This window comes from Spermophilus citellus (assembly GCF_964194105.1).
Source record: "Spermophilus citellus genome assembly, chromosome: 7".
Classification (NCBI taxonomy): Eukaryota; Metazoa; Chordata; class Mammalia; order Rodentia; family Sciuridae; genus Spermophilus; species Spermophilus citellus.
This window is the reverse complement of record NC_138188.1, coordinates 45,570,679-45,592,515: the sequence shown is the minus strand read 5'-3', so window position 1 is coordinate 45,592,515 and position 21,837 is coordinate 45,570,679. Positions and strand designations below refer to the sequence as shown.

The window sequence follows — 21,837 nt, the reverse complement described above, 5'->3', positions numbered from 1 at the left end:
TGTCAGAGCCTGGACGCTGGTGTCTGTGGCATCCTGAATGCATGGTCTTTAGAATCAATGTGTGATCATCGATTTCATTCTACATTTCTTCAAAGAATCAAAAGTCTGAAAAAGTTACCATTTCTTTGTAGAGTTGCATTGGCGAGACGGTATTCACAATGTACAAATTCCACCCAGCCTCGACTGCGGGAGGTATTCTGTTCTTAACACTGGTATCTTTCCTAGAACTAAAAGCAAAACAAAGGACAAGAACTATAAGATAAAACATGTTATTTTTAAATGGTGAGTATCAGGTACCATATGATAACCATGACATAACTTTCAGTATTTTCTTCAGTGCTTAGCTGTATAGTCGATCTTCATTGAACACTACTTCACAATACTACACAGGCCTACAGCATTCAGTAGTCTGTAACTATCATGTATTGATAACCCAGTTGCTTCCAATTCACTCTTCAAGTATGCTCAAATGAGCAATAAGTTCAAAACAACCAGCAAGACTCCTGCAGGCTCTGAAAGTTCCTGTGCCTAGCTCTCCCCTGCAGGTGGCTGTCAGGAGTCAAGTCACAAGCCATAGGCCATAAATCTAAAGAAACAATGTAAATGCAAAACATTTATACTGCTGGGAAAATGTAGAAGACTCATGATTTTAAGATTTAAAGCACAATATTATTAACTCTTGCTTTCACTGTGAGGCATTTTCTTCAATATAAAATATCTGAGAATTTTAAAAATTCGTTTATTTATTTATTTTTTATTTTTATTTTTTTGACACAATGCCTTTATTTTTATGTGGTACTAGGTCCCGCCCATGCTAGGCGAGCACTCTACTGCTGAGCCACAACCCCAACCCCCTAAATTTAATTTATTTATGCTTTTATGTGGTACTGAGGATCAAATCCAGTGCCTTTCATATGCTAAGTAAGCACTCTACCACTGAGCCACCACCTCAGCCCTATTTGAGAATTTTTTATCAAATGGATTTTCAAATAAATTAAAAATTTAAAAATCATTTAAAAATACTTTACTTTAAAAATGTCAAATGTGTAGCATTACAAATCGGTTCTCTTCTCACCCTAAAGCTTTTAGGATCTGTCAGTCTCAGTCCATTGCATGCATGCTTAGAATATGACCATATCCTGCTAGTGGAACAAAGTATAGGCACAAACAATTAAAAAAAATAAAAACGCATGTTAAAAGTATACACCTGTGTTGGACTGGAAATACACTAGATGCTCTCTCACCCCCATGGATTTCTTTCCCGATTAAAATTTTCTTAGAGGAATGTTCATATTAGATTATATTCCTTACTACTAAATTTACAATGTTGAAAACATCAAATAGAAGCATTAGCAATGTGGAACTAAGTGTTCTACTCTGAACAATGTGAAAGCAGAAAACCTAAGAGTTAACTAGAGATTAATGTTATGAAAATGCAATTTTTTCAATTTTGACAGAGTCTTGCTAAATTACTGAGGCTGGCCTTGAACTTGCCATCCTCCAGTCTCAGCCTCTCAAGTGGCTGGGATCACAGGTATGCACTACCATGTCCAGCTAAAAATACAATTTTATTTTAAGGTAGATATACAATTATCTAAAGATCATGGATATGTTTTCAGGTGAGAAACATGTTCTTAATTTCTATTGCCAATATTAGAAAACATTCAGTAATTAAAAATGCAATTGCTGAAAGGTTAAAAAAAAAAAAAACAGCAAAAGGGCTGGGGATGTGGCTCAAGCGGTAGCGCGCTCGCCTGGCATGTGTGCGGCCCGGGTTTGATACTCAGCACCACATATAAACAAAGATGTTGTGTCCGCCAAAAAACTAAAAAATAAATATTAAAAAATTCTCTCTCTCTCTCTCTCTCTCTCAAAAAAATATTAAAAAAAAAAAAGCAAAAAGCCTTGTAGTCTGGCTTAGGAGCACAGGCTCTGTCTTTCCCTTTAATTATACAGAAAAGCATGTTTTTAAATCCTTTTCTAAAATACCACTGATTTTTACTGAAAGTATTTTATAATTCATTTTCTTTTGAAAGTTCCAAGGTGAATTACAAAGGATATCACAGATATCTTTAGAACCTCCTTAATTTCATCCAGAAAAAGAACATCATAGAAAAGCCAGCTGATCATTCCAAGTTTTGATTAAAAAAAAAAAAAAGATAAAGTAAGACACACACAAAATAATCCAGGTAAGATTCATCCCAGACACAGGAAGGAGTATCTGGGGTGGGGGATGCTTACAGAAGCCTCTTGGGTGACTCTTTTCTCTCAGGAACAGCCTCAGGCTCTGCTTTGGTCAAGAGTATGATGTGGTTTTTAAAGTGACAGATGGCTTTCAAGCCTATGAAAAGCTGTATTCTTAAAGCACAGACATCCAAACTGACAGGTGGGCAAGCCTAGAGAAGGAAAAAAATCACAAATGTAACCAGGAACAAAGCGCATGAACATTGACCTTCAAACATCAGTCTGCTTGTCTGGTAAAATATGTTCCACTCCCCACAATCTCCCAAAAATCCGAATTCCTATTCCTAAGAGAGTGAAGAGGTTATCTGAGTCTATGTAACCAACCATCTATTTAATAGAGCTACTCAATCAACGAATCAACGAACCCAGTACTGGCTGCTGACTAAACGCAGACAGAGCTGCAGGAGCCCCTGAGGAGAGCAGCCCTGGCTGACAACCTGCCCACTACCGGTGGCTCCGGGTGTACGAAATGGATAAGGTCAGACACTGTAGAAGGGACTTCTGCAGCATGTAAAGTGTATAAAATGGTTGGTTTGTTTTTTTGTTTTTCTGCTGGTGGATGTGTGCAAGAAATGCTCGTGCAAGTTCAAGGCCAGTCTGGGCAACGGAGCAAGACCCTGTCTCAAAAGAAAAAGAGCTGGGGAATGCAACTCAGTGGTAAAGTCCTGGCCCTGGGTTCCATCCCCCCTCCAAAAAAAAAATGCTTATATGTTTGGATGAGCCTGACTGCTCGACCCCTGGAACAGGCAGGGACTGAGTCAAGCAGAATGGATAACAAAGATAATGGAAGAGATTTCTGGAGAAGAGATTTCTGGAGAGATCCCTGCCCCTTCTGCTTCAATAACGCTGTTTAGCTTCTGAGGCCATCTTTGTCATCCCTTTGTGCAAAGTGGCTGGGAAAACATCTAGATGAATTTTTTTTCATTCATAAAAAGAGTTAAGTGGGCCTTGGCTAGTTAGGAAAAGCCAGAACCTCAGAGGAAAGGGAGGTAACCACACACAGCCAGACACAGTGGCCACCACTCTGGCCACTTTGAACTCAAGTTCAAAGCAAGCCTGAGCAACACAGGGAGACCCTATCTCAAAATAAAATACAAAAAGGGCTGGGAATGCTTCCATGAGTGAGGCCTTGGGTTCACTTTCCAGTAACACACACATACACAACCACACACATGCAACCACAAAGCACTTCGGACCAGACCCTGAAGCTGTGAATTCTTTTTCAGATACCACAGTTTCAAGTGGGCCGAGCTGTGTGCTCATTCAGGTGGCATCGAGGATTTGAGAGTTGGTGGAGCAGCAGGAAAGGGGTGCCATGCGTTGGGATAACCACTGACCTCCCCTCTCCCACCTCACTGGCCTCCAGGCAGCGCCCCACCAGCTGCCACCCCCCCCCTTTGTCTCTTCCTGTTCCTTCCCTCTGGTTTCATACCCTAGGAAGACATGGCATTGTGACTGTTTTCTAAAGTAGTTTGATCCAACTTCAATCTATCAAGAAGCCCAAGTTGTCACCACCACCCCGTGGGAGTCCAGGTCTCTCTGAGGGTTGACAATTCAGGTGGGGGAGAAGAGAAGGATGAAGAGCCAAGAACAGAAGATTTTTCATCTATGTTTTCTTTCCTTTTTTACTGGGGAAATACCCCTTATCTTATAAATAATGTCCTATTTGAAAAGCCCATGCATGCATCTCATGCTCAAGAAGCATGTAGAATCTGTGGTTCCATTTCCCAGGCAGCTGAAGGCACTCAGAAAACCTGGAAAGCACCAGGAAACAACAGGCAGGCCATGGCGACAGAAGTCACTGAGAACCCAGAGCCCACCCTCCACAAAATACAATCACTTATCACAAGCTGCCATAAAAACTGCAGCCCGAGGGCTGGGGATGTGGCTCAAGCGGTAGTGCGCTCGCCTGGCATGCGTGCGGCCCGGGTTCGATCCTCAGCACCACATACAAACAAAGATGTTGTGTCTGCCGATAACTAAAAAATAAATATTAAAAATTCTCTCTCTCTCTCTCCTCTCTCTCTCTCTCTTTAAAACAAAAAAAACAAAAACAAAAACAAAAAAACTGCAGCCCGAGCACCTTAGACACCCTGGGCATCCGCTGGTTAACACAGCCTGGCTGTGAGCTTCAGGTACCAGGCAGACATGATCTACCTTCTGAAAAATGGGTCATCACAATTTGGGGGTTTCTTGCAGCACAGCATGTGTTTTCATAACAAATATCTATTTAAATAGCTCATACTTCAGAGGTAAAATAACATAAATGAAAATCATGCAAATAATCAGTGAGTGTATTTTTGAGAAAAGAAATTCAGGGTCAGATGATCAGGCTGAAATTGCCTACACTTATTTTGTGGGTAAGTGCTTTTCTAAGACTAAGCATACAACTTCTTACCAAAAATGAGATTATTGATCTAATATATCCATTAACCTCTAGACTAAGTATAGAAGATTCCCAAGTGCTTGGAAAATAAATAAAGAATTTTAGGCATATCTGATAATAGTATAAATAAATCATTTTAATGCATCTTCTTCAATGTTGTGCTCTGAGTATATTGCTATCTGGACTGTTCTATTAATAGCTCTGTACAACTGCAACCGATATTTGTTTAGAATAAAAAATTACAGTACACAGAGGCATGATATCCTCTCTCTGAGGTTACATTACACATGTTCTTCCCCAAACTTTAAAAACTATGTACTATGGGCTGGGGATGTGGCTCAAGCGGTAAGGCGCTCGCCTGGTATGCGCAGGACACTGGGTTGGATCCTCAGCACCACATAAAAATGAAATAAAGATGTTATGTCCACCGAAAACTGAAAAATAAATATTTTAAAAATTCTCTCTCTCTTCTCTCTCTTTTTTTTATGAAGTTTTTTTTTTTTTTAAAGAGAAAGATTTTTTTTAATATTTATTTTTCAGTTTTTCAGCGGACACAACATCTTTGTATGTGGTGCTGAGGATCGAACCCGGGCCACACGCATGCCAGGCGAGCGCGCTACTGCTTGAGCCACATCCCCAGCCCCTCTCTTCTCTCTCTTTAAAAAAAAAAAAAAAAAAAACTATGTACTAAACAACTGTGAAGGAAATGCTCATAATAATCTTAAAGACTGTCAGCTGAACCACAAATTGCAAAGTGCTTACTGTGTAACACCCCGAAGTTCTGACCCAATAAATAAGGCAGCCTCAAGGTCCTCGCCAGGCTCAGGCGCAGGAGCACATCTGCAAGCATCTCATGTTCCCCTGTGATCTTGAGTCTTCCCTGTGACCACGAGCCCGTGCTCACCTTCAGGGTGGTGTCCATGTACGGGTCCTCCTCGCGAGCGGCCGCTGCACTGCACCGCACCGTGAAGCACTGCAGGTTGTGGCTGAGGAAGAGGAGATGGGCACTGAGCAAAGTGGAGGCCGAGGGCCAGCGTGCCCACCACCATGGGGAGGGCTGCGCAGGCAGAGAGCAATGGCAGGAATAGGAAAAGACATGAGCACTGGTAATGCTGACAAGGGAGAAGCTTCTGGAGAAGCAGAGTGTCTCGGCACTCCTGGGCCCCACTCAGCCCTACTGAAGCAGAATCTCCAGGGGCCAAACCTAGACATGCATATTTCTATAAAGCTCCCTGTGTGAGTGACGTACACCCTGGGGAACAACCATGGATCCAGGTCAATGTCCTCATTCCAGACAACATGATGTCCCCGGCTCTGCTCAAGGTATAGATGGGTGACTATCAAGGCGAAGATTAGAACCTGTTCCTGACTGTTGTGCTCCCCCACCCATCTCAGGATGAAATTCCACCTGGATCGAGCTGGGCACCCAGCTTAGACTGACACACAAATCAATAGTAAAACCGAAAATGAGACTGAAGCCATCTCAGAAGTGCTTTAAAGCCTAGAGCAAGGTTCATTCTGGCACAGGCCTGAGCCAATTAGATCCCAGGCTCCAATATCAACACCAATACTGACATTAAAGCAGCTAACCATTTACTGAGAAATTGCTACCAAATACATCTTGTAGAGGGAACACAAGACTTTTAAAAACATACTATAAAGCAGAAGTCACCATGAACACCTTGGCATAATCAAGTGAAGGACCAGAGCACACCTAACAGGACTTCTAGAGCAGAAGGGCTTCTTCATCAGAGAAGGTAGCCCGCCCTGTCACAGTTGGGAGACTTTGCACAACAGCAGTAACAGCTTCAGCCAGGATGCTCTCCAGCTGCTAGCACTTCCACCTCTGCTTCAGCCCACTGCCACTCTCCATTTCCACAGTGGAAATGACCTCTGGAGTCATCCCAGTGACGGGGACAGCAGCACCAGCACTTACAAATCTGGAGCAGTTAGCAACCTCGAGAAGCAGATAGAGAATGGGGAGCAAAGCAAGCTCCCGTAGTCAGAATGGCAGTGAGCACAGCTACAACCACAAACAGCAATGGCCTTGGGGTCTGGAGGTGAAGACACAGGGGCCTGTGACTCACTTCTGCCTACCATAACCCGGCTTGGTGATCCGGCTTGTTGGCCGTTGCTGAATACCAACAACAGGAGCAGAAGTTTAACAGAAGAATAAAATTAACTGAAATGGGCAGTGAAAGCTGGAAAGATGTTCAAGGTAAGCTGCCAAGTAGAACGGTAAGCTGCTGACCAGTGGTGGAGTGTGATCCACTTCTACCAAGTAACTCACAGCAGCGCAAAAGAAAAGCTGGACCAGTGCATACTGACTGTTGGCAGCGCCGACTCTGGTGCGTGAGCCTGAGAAGGGCTTTCCAGCGCACATATTTCTGTAAGATTGGTGTTTTACATGATTTTATATTGTTCCTTGATCCTTAAAAAAAAAAAAAAAAAAAAGAAAGGAAACTGTTTTTAGAGATACACGTAAGCACACCTATCTTCCAGAAACTTTTCAAGACAAAAACTTATGGCACAAGGTATTTCTAAAATATGTATCTAATAGATAAAATTAAGAAAATATAAAATTGAGTTCACTTTTTTAAATGACTTAAAAAAATAGGAGTTCATGAGATCCTTAGTAAGAATCTGACTTTACTCAAAACAACTACTATTCCAATGTCTAATGGCTCCACAGTCAAATTAATGCTATCAGAGTATCTTTTGGTGCTGATACTAAGAAAAGCCCCAATGATTTCCAACCTGGAGGTAGTAAAACCCAGAAATTCAAAGTTCCTTCAAACCCTCTTAATACTGTTTTTGGACTCAGCATTCCAAATTAGTTCCCAACTTAGACGTAGAAGAGAGGCATGAATTTGGGGATCCACTCACTGTCACTGCAACGATGGGCGGTCTTTGCATTTGAGGGCAGAATGTAACATTTCTATTCCTTCTCTCTCTCTCTCCACCATTCTTGGCTTCTGAGATGCTGCAGTTTCCTAGGTTCCTCTGCAGCCTTCAAGCTCCTCCTCCTTTTGCTCTTGGAACCTTCACCAGAGTTTGGTTCTGGGATGACTTCTCCCTGTCTACACACCCTTGGGATCATACACCCTGCTTTGAGAGGCATCTCGTTTTTGATGGTAATAAACTTCTCTGCTGTCCTCTTTACCCTTACCTATAGTTCTCTATGTGTCCAAAAGCCTACTTAGCATTTCTTCTTAATATTACAATAGCATCTCAAACCCAAATCTCTAAATCAGGCATCTCTTTTGTCCCCACATCTCAGCTGCTTGAAGCCCTGATGGGGTTTTCATGCCTCCCCTATCCCCATCATTCCAAGACCCCAAGCAACTCTCCTGTGTATGTGTATCCTCTCCCATCCACTCCTCCTCCTCTCACAGCCGCTGCCTCCTCAGCCCCAGCCCCTTAGCATCCTTTCCTGAGAATCCTGACAGCTTATTTATCAACGTCAATCCAACCTCCATAAAGGCCACCATTAATTTTCCTAATGCTATACTTTGGTCATATCACTTTCTCCATTTAAAATGTTGAAGAATTCCTCAGTTTGACTTGAAAGCCTCGAGTGCACTCTCATGCATTACTCCCACCCACCTATGTCCTCTTCAGCTTCTTCCTAGTTAAGAACATCACTGCACCCTGACAGTTGGGGCAACTAGCTCCCTCCACGATGTTCACTTTAGAAACATACTCCCAGGGATGGTGTTTCTCCTAGTTCTAGAATTCAGGAGGAGAGTCAGGCAGCCCCCCAGGAGAGGATCAGAGTCCCCACGTGGCTTCTATGCAGTTTGGATTCACTGTAGCACCTGCTGGAGATTCTGGTTTACTGCCCAGTAAAAAAAAATAATAATAAAATAATCACCATCCTATGCAATTAAGTACCAATGTTTCCAAAAAATTAACCATAGCCTTTGTTTATAGTCTTCCTTCTACCTATAATACCCATCTTTTCTAATTTCCACTCATCAAATTCTAACTAACTTGAGGCCTAGCTTCAAACACAACCACCTATCTGAACCAGCCCCAAGGGACCTAGTCAAAAGTACTTTCCCTAGTACTCCCAGTACAAACTACAGTTTCACAAAGCTTTAAGATATTTTCCAAAAATCCCCTAGTGTATGTGCCCCCTTTATGGGTCTCTGCTCCCCTCTTATACTTTTTTAGTAGATGGTGTATCTTATTCATGATTGCTTGGCCAGAGGGTCCAAAGCAGTGCCCTCAATATAATCTGAACTCCAAAAACAGGAAATAGAACCAAAAGCATCACTTGCTATTGAGATAAAAGGAAATGAGATCAAACTCCTGCTCCAGAACCAGTTCACATGCCAGCATACTGGGGCAAGACAACAGAGAAGACGACTACTACTGACCAGTGCCTGACTTCGGCGAACACTCATCTGAGCTCACTGTGAACACTTCCCATCTATACCAATCAGGGGGTGGAATCAGATCATCTTTCTGTCCCTTCACAGTTCTAAACCACTTGAAATAACTTGATTCACACTGAAAGAATATGACAGAAATGAGAAAAGGAAATCTGCAAGGAACCTGAAGAGATGTCTTGTCTGGCCCATTCACTCCCACTGGAATTCCCCATTAAAATCTCCTTTATGAGGAACCTTAGACTGGTTCCCACATGTTTCACAAAGATACCCATCCAGTCTAAGGAAACAAAACAAAGACAAGCCAGAGTCCAACTCTTTAACACTGGAAAGGCAGCCACAGGCCATCAGGACAGATTTGCAAAGACGGATATAATGTATGAACTTCCAATGCTCTATTCTGCTTCACATGATTCTCATTTAAGATTTAGACAGCACCTCAGCACTTACAGAAAAATAAGTGACTCAAAGGCCAGCAAGTAAACTGCAATAGTACCTTGTGATGACGTGTAAAAACTGTGGCGTGAGCACGGCCTGCTGAGACTTCTCAGGGTATTGGTAGATTGACATTAATTCAACAGACTTGACAACCATGTAGAGATAGCCCACATGAGGTAGGGAGAAAAAGCAAAAGAGACTCAGCAACTCTTTTTCCTGAGACAAATTTTTTCCATCAGAAGTAAGCGAACCTGCATTCAAAAATGAAAGAAATAAATACCATAAATCCAGTCAGAAAAGGGGAGCGAATCCATACCTCGACTTTTCTATGCAAACTGTTTCAAGGGGTAACCAAAGAGTTGCTAAGGGGAAGTTGTTCTTTATGGGAAAATACCAGTAAGAAATGAAAAAGAAGTGGCAGAATTAGAATATCACCATTTTGGGACCCCTAATAAATGAACAGAACTAAATTAATCATCAATGACTGCTAACATCACACAAAAATCCACCAGATAACCACAAGCTTTCCAACAGATATACTTGGGTTACAAAAATATAATAATGATAATAATAATATTATTATTCTGATCAAGACTGAGTCTACACCATATGGTTAACAGAAATATAATGTGGGCTGGGGATGTGGCTCAAGCAGTAACACGCTCGCCTGGCATGCGGGGGCGCTGGGTTCGATCCTCAGCACCACATAAAAATAAAATAAGATGTTGTGTCCACCAAAAACTGAAAAATAAATATTAAAAAATTCTCTCTCTCTCTAAAAAAAAAAGAAATATAATGTGAGCCACATCTGTAACTTGTTTTCTAGCAATCATAGTTTTAAAAAGTAAAAAGAGCCAGGTGTGTTGGCACATGCCCATAATCCCAACAATTTGGGAGAATGAGGCAGGAGGATCACAAGCTAAAGACTAGCCTCAGCAACCTGGTGAGACCCTCAGTAACTTAACAAGATCCTGTCTCAAAATAAAAAAATAAAAGGGGCTGGGGATGTGGCTCAATGGTAAAGCACTCTTGGGTTCAATTCACACACACATCAAAAAAAAGTAAAAATGTAAAAACAGGTGAATTTTTAGTAACATTGTGTTAATCCAACTCATTCAAAATATTATCATTTGAACAAGCAATAGACAAAAACATTAAGGAGATATTTTATACATTTTTGTACAAATTCTTCAAAATCTAGGGTGTATTTTAATCCTACAGTCTATCTCAACTTACACTAGTCATATTTCAAGTGTTCAATAGCAATGTGGTTGAGGCACACAGGATGGTGCAGATTTAACTACCAACTCACATGGAAATACTGTGGACACAGCAGCATGTTAAATAACACTGTGAGGAGTCAACTGGCAAATTCAGGATGTGGGAAATTTTACAGGAACAGTTCAATTCCTTGCTAAATGAATTACAAAGAAAAAAGGATAAAAAGGAAGAACCTACGTATTAAGAGACTTAAAAGACTGCCATCAATTGCAAAATATGGACCTTACTTATTTATGTGCCTGATTCAAACAAAAGAATCATAGCTATCTGACGAATTTTAAATGTGAAATGGTACTTGTGAGTTTAAGTAAAAGAATCCTTTCCTTTAAGAGACATATGCTGAAATTTTAAGGATGAAATGCTATCAACACTCGGGTTTACATCAAATAGCCTGATCTGAGCAGGCGACGGGCACGGGCATCACTATGGAAACTGTCATGGGCACACAGGGGCTCACTGTGCTGTCTTCTCACTAACTACTGGAAATCATTCATAACCAAAGTACCCCCCACCCCCGCTAAATACTCCTCTTACTGACACCCTTCAAGGACACCCGTTAGTGTAAAAAGCCCAGTTCTATACTCTCCACAACTGGACAAAGTCAACTGTCCAGTTTTCCCTCCCTCGTCTTTCCTACACATGTTGAGCTCTAGTCAAGCAGAACTGCTCATTAATGTCCAAACAAACCTAATTTTATATTCTGCACGTGTTCATTTCCTTAGGTAACATCTTATCAGAACCTCACATCTTCTAAAAATTCTCCTCTCCTCTAGAGTCCAGCTCACACATACCACCCATCTGTCTATTCGGTGAGTATTCATCAGATACCTACCGAAAGTGCTGCTGTCCTGAGTTCTAGGGACACAATAAAGCATGAGACACAGGAACTGCCTTCAGAGGCTGTGTTCTAGTGATGGGGCTTGGCATGGAGGACAATCAAGAAAATTCCACAGTCTGAGGGCAAGGATACTTAAACTGAGGGGTCAGGGACGTCCCCAGTGGTGAGGTTACATTTAAGCTGCGCATTGAATGACCTGAATGCGATCCTACAAGATCTGAGGGAAGTACCTTCTAAACCTGGAACAGGAATTAAAGAGCTTACACAAAAATGCACTTGGCCTATCTGAGGAAGGAAGTTCACTGGGCATATCTCCTCCACAGACAGAGAACAATCAGCGGGCTGAGAGTGAGACAGGACGAGTTCAGAGTTAGGTCACGGTGCCTGTGGACACATTGGGAGTTTTTGTTCCAAGTGCTCTGGGAAGCTCACTGAGTTAAAGAACTGACTCTTTAATGTGGCTCCTGGTCCTGACTGAGCTCTAGCCTTGTGCCCACCATCTCCCTTGCTGCAAGCTCCCTGGTCTTGCTTCTCTCAGTTCCTCAAACATGAGATTCTCCCCGCACCACAGAGCCTCTGCTACTTCCTCGCCTGCAGCTCTCCCCCTGCCCTGCACCAGCCTGCACTCCCCAGGCACCCAGTTCACCCTCTGCCTCGGGGAGCCTGGCCAGTTGAAAGCTGGACCCCAAGACAGGTGTGGATCCTGGTTACAGGCTTTCACAGTGGGGTTCCTCCCTCAGAGCACTCATCTCAGTGTGATCTTGTGACTGTTTAGTTAGTGTCTGCCCCACTGGGTGGTAACTCACAGGAGCTAGCACACCGCCTATTCTGGCTTTGCTGGCTCCCCAGTACCTGGCACAAGACTCAACACAATTGATATTCATTAAATGTTTACTAAACGACAAAGGTAAGTGGAGTTACAGAGACAATGAACTAGAATAATTCTTATACCTTTTTCTAAATTATATCTAAAGAAGCTAAAACAGGCCCTGACCAAGGACACAGCCGACTGGTGGTTCTCAATCTTGGAAACCATTAGACTCCTATCAAACATTTAAGAAATACTGATGCCTGGGCCCCGACACTGGCTAATGAAATCAGAATCTCCACCTCAAAGAGCCTCAGCATCTGCAATTTTAAAAGCATCCAGGTTGAAAACCACTGCTTTGAAGAGAATTCCATCCAGTCCATATTTTCCCACCTTGTTCACAAGGTCATCCGAAGGAACTGTGAAACCCGCATCTGGAACCCAGATACACCTCAGCTCTAACAGGCTACAATTTGCTGTTCTGGTCCCAGAGACCTTTCCAAAAGGGTAAGTCCCATCCTCTCCATGACATCACTGCCGGCAAACTCCGTAGCACTCATAGGATTTGTCCAGGGCCACAGGGACCCAGTGGAAGAGCCCAATCCAGAACCTGCGCTGGTCCCCCTCCTACCCCAGCCCTGTCTCCTCTGCAACACACTGCAGCCACTTGTACCTGTGTGGTAAATGGGGAGCAGGTGAAGGGAGTGCAACCTGATTTCATCAGACGGGCTGTAGAACGAGATATCAGGAGTAAAACGTCTGCGGGTTGAAAAAGAAGGAAAAAACTAAGTTCCCTGTACTTGAAGGAGGCCCATGCCCACTAATCACTGGTGATCAACAAGCTCGGATACCTGTAGAGCAGGTGCTGAACGTGGGAGTATTTTGTGCTTTCATCAGCCCATCCTGTGGACTCCAGCGTGACCAAGAGCCCAGACTGTTCACTCTTCTCACCAAGAAGTTCCATGGGCTTTTGGCAGATCACAAAATCATCTGTCTCAAGCTGTGAAGTTTTATTGCCAGTGCCTTAAAAAAATAAAACAAGAGAATTTAACTTCAAGCACTACTCTACCTGTTTGAAAGAAAATTAGATTTCACAATATCCTCCTACCAATTCAGTAGACATAGCAATTTTATTTCTACACACACATGTCCCACATTTACAGGGCACTTACACATTTATTTCTCACAACTGATAAAGGACGACGGGATAGGTATCATCATCCCCTTGTATACATGAGAAAACTGAGCCAGAGATGGTGTTACCCGATGTCATTCAATTAGTAAAGATAAGAATGAGGACTAGAAACCCTCATGAAGCAGCAGGTGTTCCATTACTTATATTGACACACACATGCTGCAGAATAAGACACAGACAGCCATGTCATAGAGACAAATTTGACATAACAAGAATAACTCAATCTGTAAATAACGTGGCTAGAGTTTTTTAGAGACTGTCAAAAGTGAACGTTTTCTCCTTGCCTAAAGCAAGGAAATAAGTTAGATCCATTACTTACCTTCTTCTGTGTGTTTCACTGGAGTGTGGGTTTTATGCGAATGGTGATTAACTCTCTCTCCATTTTTAGGGTCCGACTCCAGTTTTAGGATTAAGACTTCTAAGTCTGACATGACAGCAACATATCCAACACAAAAAGAAATTTCAACAGGACTGATGCAATCTATATGTACAATTAAAGAACGTTCAAAGTCCAATACTGAGAATTCCTCATCAATGATCTGATACTTCAGACTAAATAACACTAACTTATTTGTGCACCCAACAAGGAGGTCTCCTTTCACTGGGCAACAGGAAATGCACAAGGGGGCCTCAGAAAGGGGCATTTCAACAATAGACATCTGGTCCCTGAAGGTCTCTCTGAAGGGTGCCTCCACATTGTGCCCAACCATTCGAATGCACACGCGAGAGTTCTCGGTCTTTTTACTTCTCCAGTTCACATAGGCACGCAGAAATGTGGCTTTGTTTTTCTCTTCAATTGCTACCAAGTAGTCTCCTGAAAAGGAAGTGAGATCACACTTGGAATTTGTAATTACACTTACTTCACTATTATGAAATGAACACACAGATAGCGGAACTAAAGACCCTGAGTAACAGCATCCTAGGTGTATTTCTAAGTTGCATTAGGCACTAAGGTGTCAAAATACAACCACTCTCCACTTCAGTGTCCTTAGGTAACCTACCCATTACCCTGTAACACAGAGAAATTCTACCTGCCATTCCCTACATTAGCTCTAAGTGCTCAGCACAGCTCTGACGCTACAGCTCCAACAAGGCTCTGCTGCAGAAAGGATGCAGTTCTAGAGAATTAGGGGGGCTTGTTAAAATCAGGTGTAAGTTAAGGACCTGCGTTTAACAGAATTTACACATCATTCCCTCCCCTTCTGCAAGGCACAACTCAGAGGAACAGAAAGATGCTGAATGCTAAATAGAATAGAAAGCCAAGCTCATTTTCTCTTATCTGCTGACGAATAAGATTTTTTTAACTCATAAAAGAGGCACATATTTGTTGCGAGAAGTCAAAATGGTGAAGTGGTGTAAAGTGAAGGGCGTAACTCTCTCCCACTGGAGGGTCATCCCGAGGCCCCCCTTAACATGCAGCCTGCTGCGCCCATCCAAGTTTCCCTTGTATCAACATGGATCCCAGGGAAGTATTTTGTCTTCTTTAAATATGTTTAACATTCCTCAAGTTTCAAAAATAATCAATAAATCTTCCCCTCCAAGTCCACACATGGATATCTAGCATCATTTCCATTAACTGCAAAACATGCTATATCTACATAAACCATCATCTAATCAACAATTCCCCTACTGCTATACATACTAGTATTTCCAGTACTTCTTTGCCACTCAATAATAAACAGGCCTATGCCTATACATTTGCTGGAGGATTTGTTTGGTTTCCAGAAGTGAGAAAGCTGAGCCAAAGGACGGGCATTTTAGACTTTAGAAGGTACTGCCAGGCCACTACCCTAATTAGGTGACAGAAATGCAGGTCTCCAGCAGCCCCACAAGAACACGCCTGCTTCCCACAGCTTCACTAGCTCTGACACTCTTGACTGGGGAAGCCTGGACTCAGGTGGTGGGTGGGATTTATTTTCCTGACCACTTACAGAGCTGGCTGTTTCCCTGTGTCAGCTATGCATGGTTTCTCCTCTGCAAGTCCATCTCTTTACATAAGCTGCTCATTTTTCTTTCTTTTTTTTTTTTTTAAGAGAGAGTGAAAGAGGAGAGAGAGGAGAGAGAGAGAGAGAGAATGTTTAATATCTATTTTTTAGTTCTCGGCGGACACAACATCTTTGTTGGTATGTGGTGCTGAGGATCGAACCCGGGCCGCACGCATGCCAGGCGAGCGCGCTACCGCTTGAGCCACATCCCCAGCCCCAAGCTGCTCATTTTTCTAGTCAGGTATATATCATTTCCTTCTCGGCTTCTGAGCTTTGGGTCTTGTTTACGTAGTCCCAAGTAATGGTCTCTGATTTGCTTCCACCTTTTGGCTCTTGTAAATAATCCTGCTATGAATATTTGTGTACAAATATCCATTGAAGTCCCTGCTTTAGATTCTCCTGGGTGTGTGTGTAGGAGTGGAACTGGGGGGTATTAATTCTTGGTTAAGAGCCTCCCTGCTGCTCTCCACTGTGGCTGCACTGTTCTACTTTCCTACAGCAAAGCACAAAGGTTCCAGTTTCTCCCCGTTTTCTTAAAATGAGAGCCATCCTAATAAGTGTGAGGTGGTACCCCATCACGGTTTTAATTCGCATTTCCCTAATTACCTATGTGCTTTTGACCATTAATATATCTTCCTTGGAGAAATACCTATTCAAATTCTTTGTCCACTTTTCTTTTCTTATTTATTTATTTATTGCAGTACTGGGGATCAAAACCAGGGCCTCATGCATGCTAGGCAAGCATTCTTCCACAGCCCCATCTTTGTTCATTTTTTAAATCAAGTTGGTTTTTTGCTGTTGGATTGTAATTCTTTAATATATTCAGGATCTTAATCCCTTATCAAAATGTGTGATTTGCAAATACTTTCAATTCCACAGGTTGCCTGTTTAGTCTATTGCTAGGGTCTCCAGTGCACAAAGTCTTTAACTTTTATCACGCCCAATTTATCTAGTTTTCATTTGTTACCTATACTTTGGGTATGATATTCAAGTTAGTAAATAAATTTTAAAACTAAGCATATTTGTTTATTTAAAATAAAAGCTTTTTATTCATGTACCTATAAATAAATGTCTGTTTTGTTGACAGAGTCACAAGTCAACTAGAGTTCACAGTCTGCAGTGCCCATGTTGTGCTGTATATTTTTGGTTTAAGGACTTGTTCTGAAAATGAGGAACTAGCTCTTGCCAAGCATACCTCCCTAATAAGCCTCATGATCAGAGCTGAGAAGTTAATCTTCACAATCACCCCTTAAGGTATCCATCTTCTTCTCTACTTTATAGATAGAGCAGATTCAGAAGCTCAGACTAGCCAAATAATATGCCTAAGGCAACACAGCCCACAGGTGAAGGAGCTGGAATTTAAACACCGGTTCAGTAGCTCAAAGGTCTTGGGCTCATTTCTCAATCACCCTGCCTCAAACTGTTGGAAGAGAGATCTGTTTATAGGACTCTGTGGAGATGATAACATTTATAAGAAAAGGCAACTAAACATTTTTAAGCATAATGTGAACAGTGCTTCATATTACTCTACGATAGCTTCTGTCCTCATTAAGTAAATTTAAAAAATCATTTTCTTTTTTACTTTAAAGCAAGAGTTACTAATTTTTAAAAATAAGGAAACTTATATAAGGTGACTGACTCATAGTGGGGTAGGGAGAGGGAGCATGGAAGGAATAGACAAACTCTAATAGGACAGAAGGGTGGGAGGGGAAGGGAAGGAGCAGGAGGTTAGCAATGATGGTGAAATGTGATGGACATCATCATCCAAAGTACATGTATGAGGACACGAATTGGTGTGAACACACTTTATATACAAAGATATGAAAGTTTATGTTCTATATGTGTATAAGAATTGTAATGCATTCCACTGTCATGTATTTAAAAAAATAAAAGCAATTTAAAAAATTAAGTAAACTTTTCCTTTTATGCAGCAAGATCACAAACCTGATTAATAACAATAGTACCAGATTATAGAAAAGGCACACTCCTATGATAAAAATGACATCAGAAGCATCAGAATGTTTTAATACTACAGAAAAGCTGACAAAAGGCAAGATGTGGGGTAGGTGGATGGGCTAGGGATTGTACTAAAGGACAGGCAATAACAACCATGTGGCTTTGTCCTCTGCTTGGATAAGAGACCTGCTAAGCATTTAAAGTAAATGTAAATATATTAATTATTTCCATTTTTAACAAGGGGAGATTTGCTACAGAGGAGGACACTGAGAACAAAGAACAGAAATCTCCAGGACCCGCTTACTGTTAAAGGGAGGAAAGGGCCAAAAGAGAAATACTGCGGAGTGGAAGACGATTTTCTGGCTATCAGCACATCCAGGAGCCAGCCCCAGTTTAGTTAAGCATGAATTAATTGAAGCTATACCCAGAAGTGAAGTTTAAGCTGCAGATTGAAAGTTACCCTTGAGCTACATGACCCAAGATGCAATGCCATCCACATGACTCCCCAACTCTGAGGCAGCCAACGTGATTACAAAAAAACCTTCTGTTTCTGAAGGCCTCAAAAACAAAATTATCAGGCTACTTGGGGACTCCTGTAGCCAGTGTGGCTCGAGTCAGTGTTTCTGGATCCTGGCTAACCATCTGACTCACTGCAATGTGGCCTCGCTCCAGAGAAACCAACACTGTATCTCTGAAGGTGTGGTCCAGGCACGGGATATTTTTTTAAGCTTCTCAGGTGATTTTGATGCACAGAGAATGGACATCCAAGGATTCCAGGAATCAACACTAGTTGAAACCAGAGGTTTCTTTGAATTTCAGGATAAATGTCCATTTGAAGAATGGGGGCAAATCCTGTAAATATATGGTGTGTCTGTCTCTCTTGTGTGTCTCTCTCTCATGTCTGTCTCTTTCTCCCCCCCCCCTTTCACACACACACACACATACACACAAGTAGAAACTGTTCAGTTTGCCACCCAATACAACTCTTGAAGGTAAAAAAAAAAAAAAAAAAAAAAAAAAGACCTATTCCTAAAAGAGGGTATAGTGGGAGAAATGCCCAATACTGTAAAGAGTATAACCATAGAGATGAGTTAGAAATAACAAAATCAGTATCTTCCTGCTGAAAGGAAACTTCCAGACCAAATGAGTGGTTTCTCAAACAGGTCTGTGGAGTGCTATGAGAACCCCAGTTGATGTTGTCATTAGACAAAATGAAAATAATAATGACAGCATAGGAAGCTGCTTATAAAGTTAAAGGTTCTGTTCTCTTCTTTTATAAATTATGCTTTCAGTAAATATTAAGGCTTTGGTTTTCTTAAATAGGCATCTTTACTTGACAAAAAGAACAGCCAGATGCTATGGAAGTCCCATGGTTTGTAGCTGACTCTCAAAAATCCCAATGTCTGCAAATTACTGACCTAGTAATTCAACTTACTTCTTTTAAAAAAAGAAACTAAGACCCAAAGTTTCCTATAAACTCATACTGAATCAGCCACAGAATAGGGATTAGAGGGAGATCACCAATCCTCCAGGTTTATGCTCTCTGAGCTTTTCCACAAAGAATACTGCAGTTTACATCCTTCCAAAAAGCAGAAATCAACGTTTACTAGACAGTAAAAAAAAAAAAAAAAAAAAAAACCTAGGATGAATGCTTATGTAATCCGGAAAAAGCATCTGTTTTCAAACGTTGGAATTTTTTAAAATAGGGACACACCCACCCAGTGCCCCCTTGGCATTGCTTCACATTTCTGGTGGGAAAAAAAAAAAGGAGTGGATGCTCCTACAGCTGTTTCGGGGAGGAGATGGGGAGCTAGTCTAAGACCAAATTCTAGATATCGATAGATTGATAGGTTGAGAGCTTGATTGGATAAGATTAGCCAGACAGACAGACAGATCAGTACATAGCATGAGCTTTCAAAACCATCAGAAGCCGACGGAGGTACAGGCGTAAAAAAGCCTGGCTATGATTTGGGATCATTTTTGAAGCTAGGAGTACCGTGAGATTTAGGATACTATTCTCTCCACTCCTACTGCTGTATGTGTTTGAAGTTTTCTACAAGAATAATTTCTATGTGTCCCGCAGGAGTGGAACCCAGTCACGGGCTCTTCTGGCGCCGGTTCAGGATGCGCGGGGCTCAGGCGCGCCGCACGGTTGCCACGACAACTGCACAGCTCCGCGCTCCCCCCCCCACCGCGCGCACCCTGCACCAGCTGCCAGACCCGCAGAGACCACCGGCTCGTGCCGGGAGGTGCCTAGTCCCTCCCGCGCCCCCCCCCCAGCAGCCGCCCGGCGCGCGCCCACCGCGGGGGAGGCCCCGCCCGCCGCCACTCACCGGCCTCGCTGTAGACCATGCGCAGCACCCTGCCCAGCGTGGAGAAGGCGCACCTCGGCTGGCACAGCTCCTGGCCGACCACCGTAAACGCCTCCACCTTGCAGCCCGCAGCCACGAACAGCGCGTCGCGCCCCCCGCCGCAGAACTGCTCGGGCTCCAGCTTGCAGGGCACCACCTGCTGCGACCCGAATGGGTGCAGGTTGTACAGGTGCACCATCCCGGCGCCGGCTGCAGGCCCGCCCGGCCTGCCCGTGCCGGCGCCCGGGCGCGACCACTTCCGCGAGCCCAGGCCGCGCCAGGTCACGTGGGCGCCGCCCCATCCCGGGCTCCGCTTCTTAAAGAGACCGCAACCTCGCCGCGTCGGGGAGGGAACGCGAGGGCAGTCCTCCCGGCCCCCTCGGGCCCTGGGCGGGGACCCCCGCCACCCAGAGCTAGCCGCAGCCCCGGTCTACTCAGTACTTGGCGAATGCGGGGATCGCTGTGTCCTTCCCTTCGCCTTTTCACAATACTGCTTCGTGCCAGGCGGATGTTTTTGTCGTTGAGTACGTTTCACACTTGGTCTGCTATCTTGCACCATTTCGTACTGTTTCAGGAGCTTTATTCGTTTTTCCGCAGCAGCGTTTGCGCTTCAGAAGAAAGGGCTGTAGATGAGCGTGGTGGCGCAGTCCTGTGATCCCAGATACTCTGGAGACTGAGGCAGGAGAATGGAAGTTCAAGGTCAGCCTCAACAATTTAGCGAGACCTTGTTTCAAAAACAAACAAAGGCCAAGGATGCAGCTCATTGGTTGCTCTTGCCAGCCCTGGGATGGATCCCCATTGCCGAGAAAAAAAAAAATGGGGCTGCAAAAACAAATAGGGTCCAAGGACTCAACATGGGGCTACGTACACCTAAATTGCTCTAGAATACTGGAGATTTTTGAATGGCTTTGTGGGAAACAGCAGAGCCTTGAAGGTGCGCTGCAAAAAGGTGTTTGCTGAATGAAAAAACAAAACAAAAAACCCTGGACGTCATTTTGTAAGCATTTGACAGAAGATTAGTTTGAGCCCCCAGAAGATGGAAGGAAAGGAAATCCCCTGGCTCTAAGTCCAGTGTTGTCCTGTAACCTCTATCCTGTATGTGGCCTATTCCTGACATCTCAATCAGGAGCTCCTTCTTGCAACCCTGCACCCTTCCGTTTTAAAAAACACATTTAGATGAACCAGGTATTACAGTTACTTTCCAGTTTTTCTCAAAAAATACTTTGCACAGGGACAGAACTGAAAAGAGCAAAATTTCTTGCAATTTCCAGTTCTGTCACCCTCAGGAACACTTCATTCCAAGATTTATAAGTCAGATGCAATTGGATTAAAATTCCACTTGCCTCCGTTTTCTGTGTTCTCCAGCTGAGTCAAGTATCTTTAAGTAATAGCCTTCCTTTCCCCACCCAATAGGGAACTCTGGAAAACAACAGGTTCATCAGATTCACTGAGGCAAAGACATGGATAAGAAGGGCAGCTCAGGGCAGGAGCTAGGGTTGCACAAATTTCAGAAGGTTCCTCTTGTAAGGGTCCTGCGAAGTGTCGGAGAAAGAGACCACACGAGACTAGCTTCATGCAATTGCAAGGGGGATTTATTAGGGATCTGTTCCAGCGCGCTGGGGCTCCGTGCTCACTCAAGAAGGGAGAGCAGCCCAGAGCCCAGAGCAGAGGTCAAGCAGAGCTTAAGTACACTTTTTGGAGGGGGGGGGGGGCTTTGCATGCATCAGAACAAATCATCATGAGGCGCGGGAAAATTGAACAACAACTCTGAGAGGTGATTAGCACATTCATTGGCGGGAACAGAGCGGGCGAGGGTGATTGGTTACTCCTAAGCGGGGTACACATTTAAACTGATTGGTTCGGGCCCTGTGACAAACTGCACAGGGCCCTAGGCTAAATGGCCAGTAGGGCGTTGTCTTAACTATCTCAGGAATTTCAGGTAGCAGAGGAACTTTGCGATG

At 43.2% G+C, this 21,837-nt stretch overlaps 1 protein-coding gene across 5 annotated transcripts in view; it reads right to left on the bottom strand.

The window, feature by feature from the left end:
* Positions 1-20,277, bottom strand: part of HPS3 (HPS3 biogenesis of lysosomal organelles complex 2 subunit 1) — a 35,310-nt gene extending 15,033 nt beyond the window's left edge. For 2 of the 5 annotated variants that reach the window (XR_014023104.1, XR_014023105.1), the window contains exons 1-8: positions 19,859-20,176; positions 13,904-14,398; positions 13,241-13,412; positions 13,063-13,148; positions 9,521-9,713; positions 5,535-5,616; positions 2,242-2,396; positions 119-227 (exon numbers count right to left, since the gene is read on the bottom strand). Coding sequence is in view for 2 of the 5 variants with exons in the window: in XM_081302436.1 (XP_081158562.1) it covers positions 119-227; positions 2,242-2,396; positions 5,535-5,616; positions 9,521-9,713; positions 13,063-13,148; positions 13,241-13,412; positions 13,904-14,398; positions 19,859-20,075 (1,509 nt within the window). In the remaining 3 variants the exon portion in view is untranslated. Of the gene's footprint in view, positions 1-118; positions 228-2,241; positions 2,397-5,534; positions 5,617-9,520; positions 9,714-13,062; positions 13,149-13,240; positions 13,413-13,903; positions 14,399-19,858 lie in introns of all 5 variants that reach the window. The other 3 variants (XR_014023103.1, XM_081302436.1, XM_081302437.1) reach the window with 3 other exon arrangements.
* Between the last annotated feature and the right edge of the window lie 1,560 nt (positions 20,278-21,837).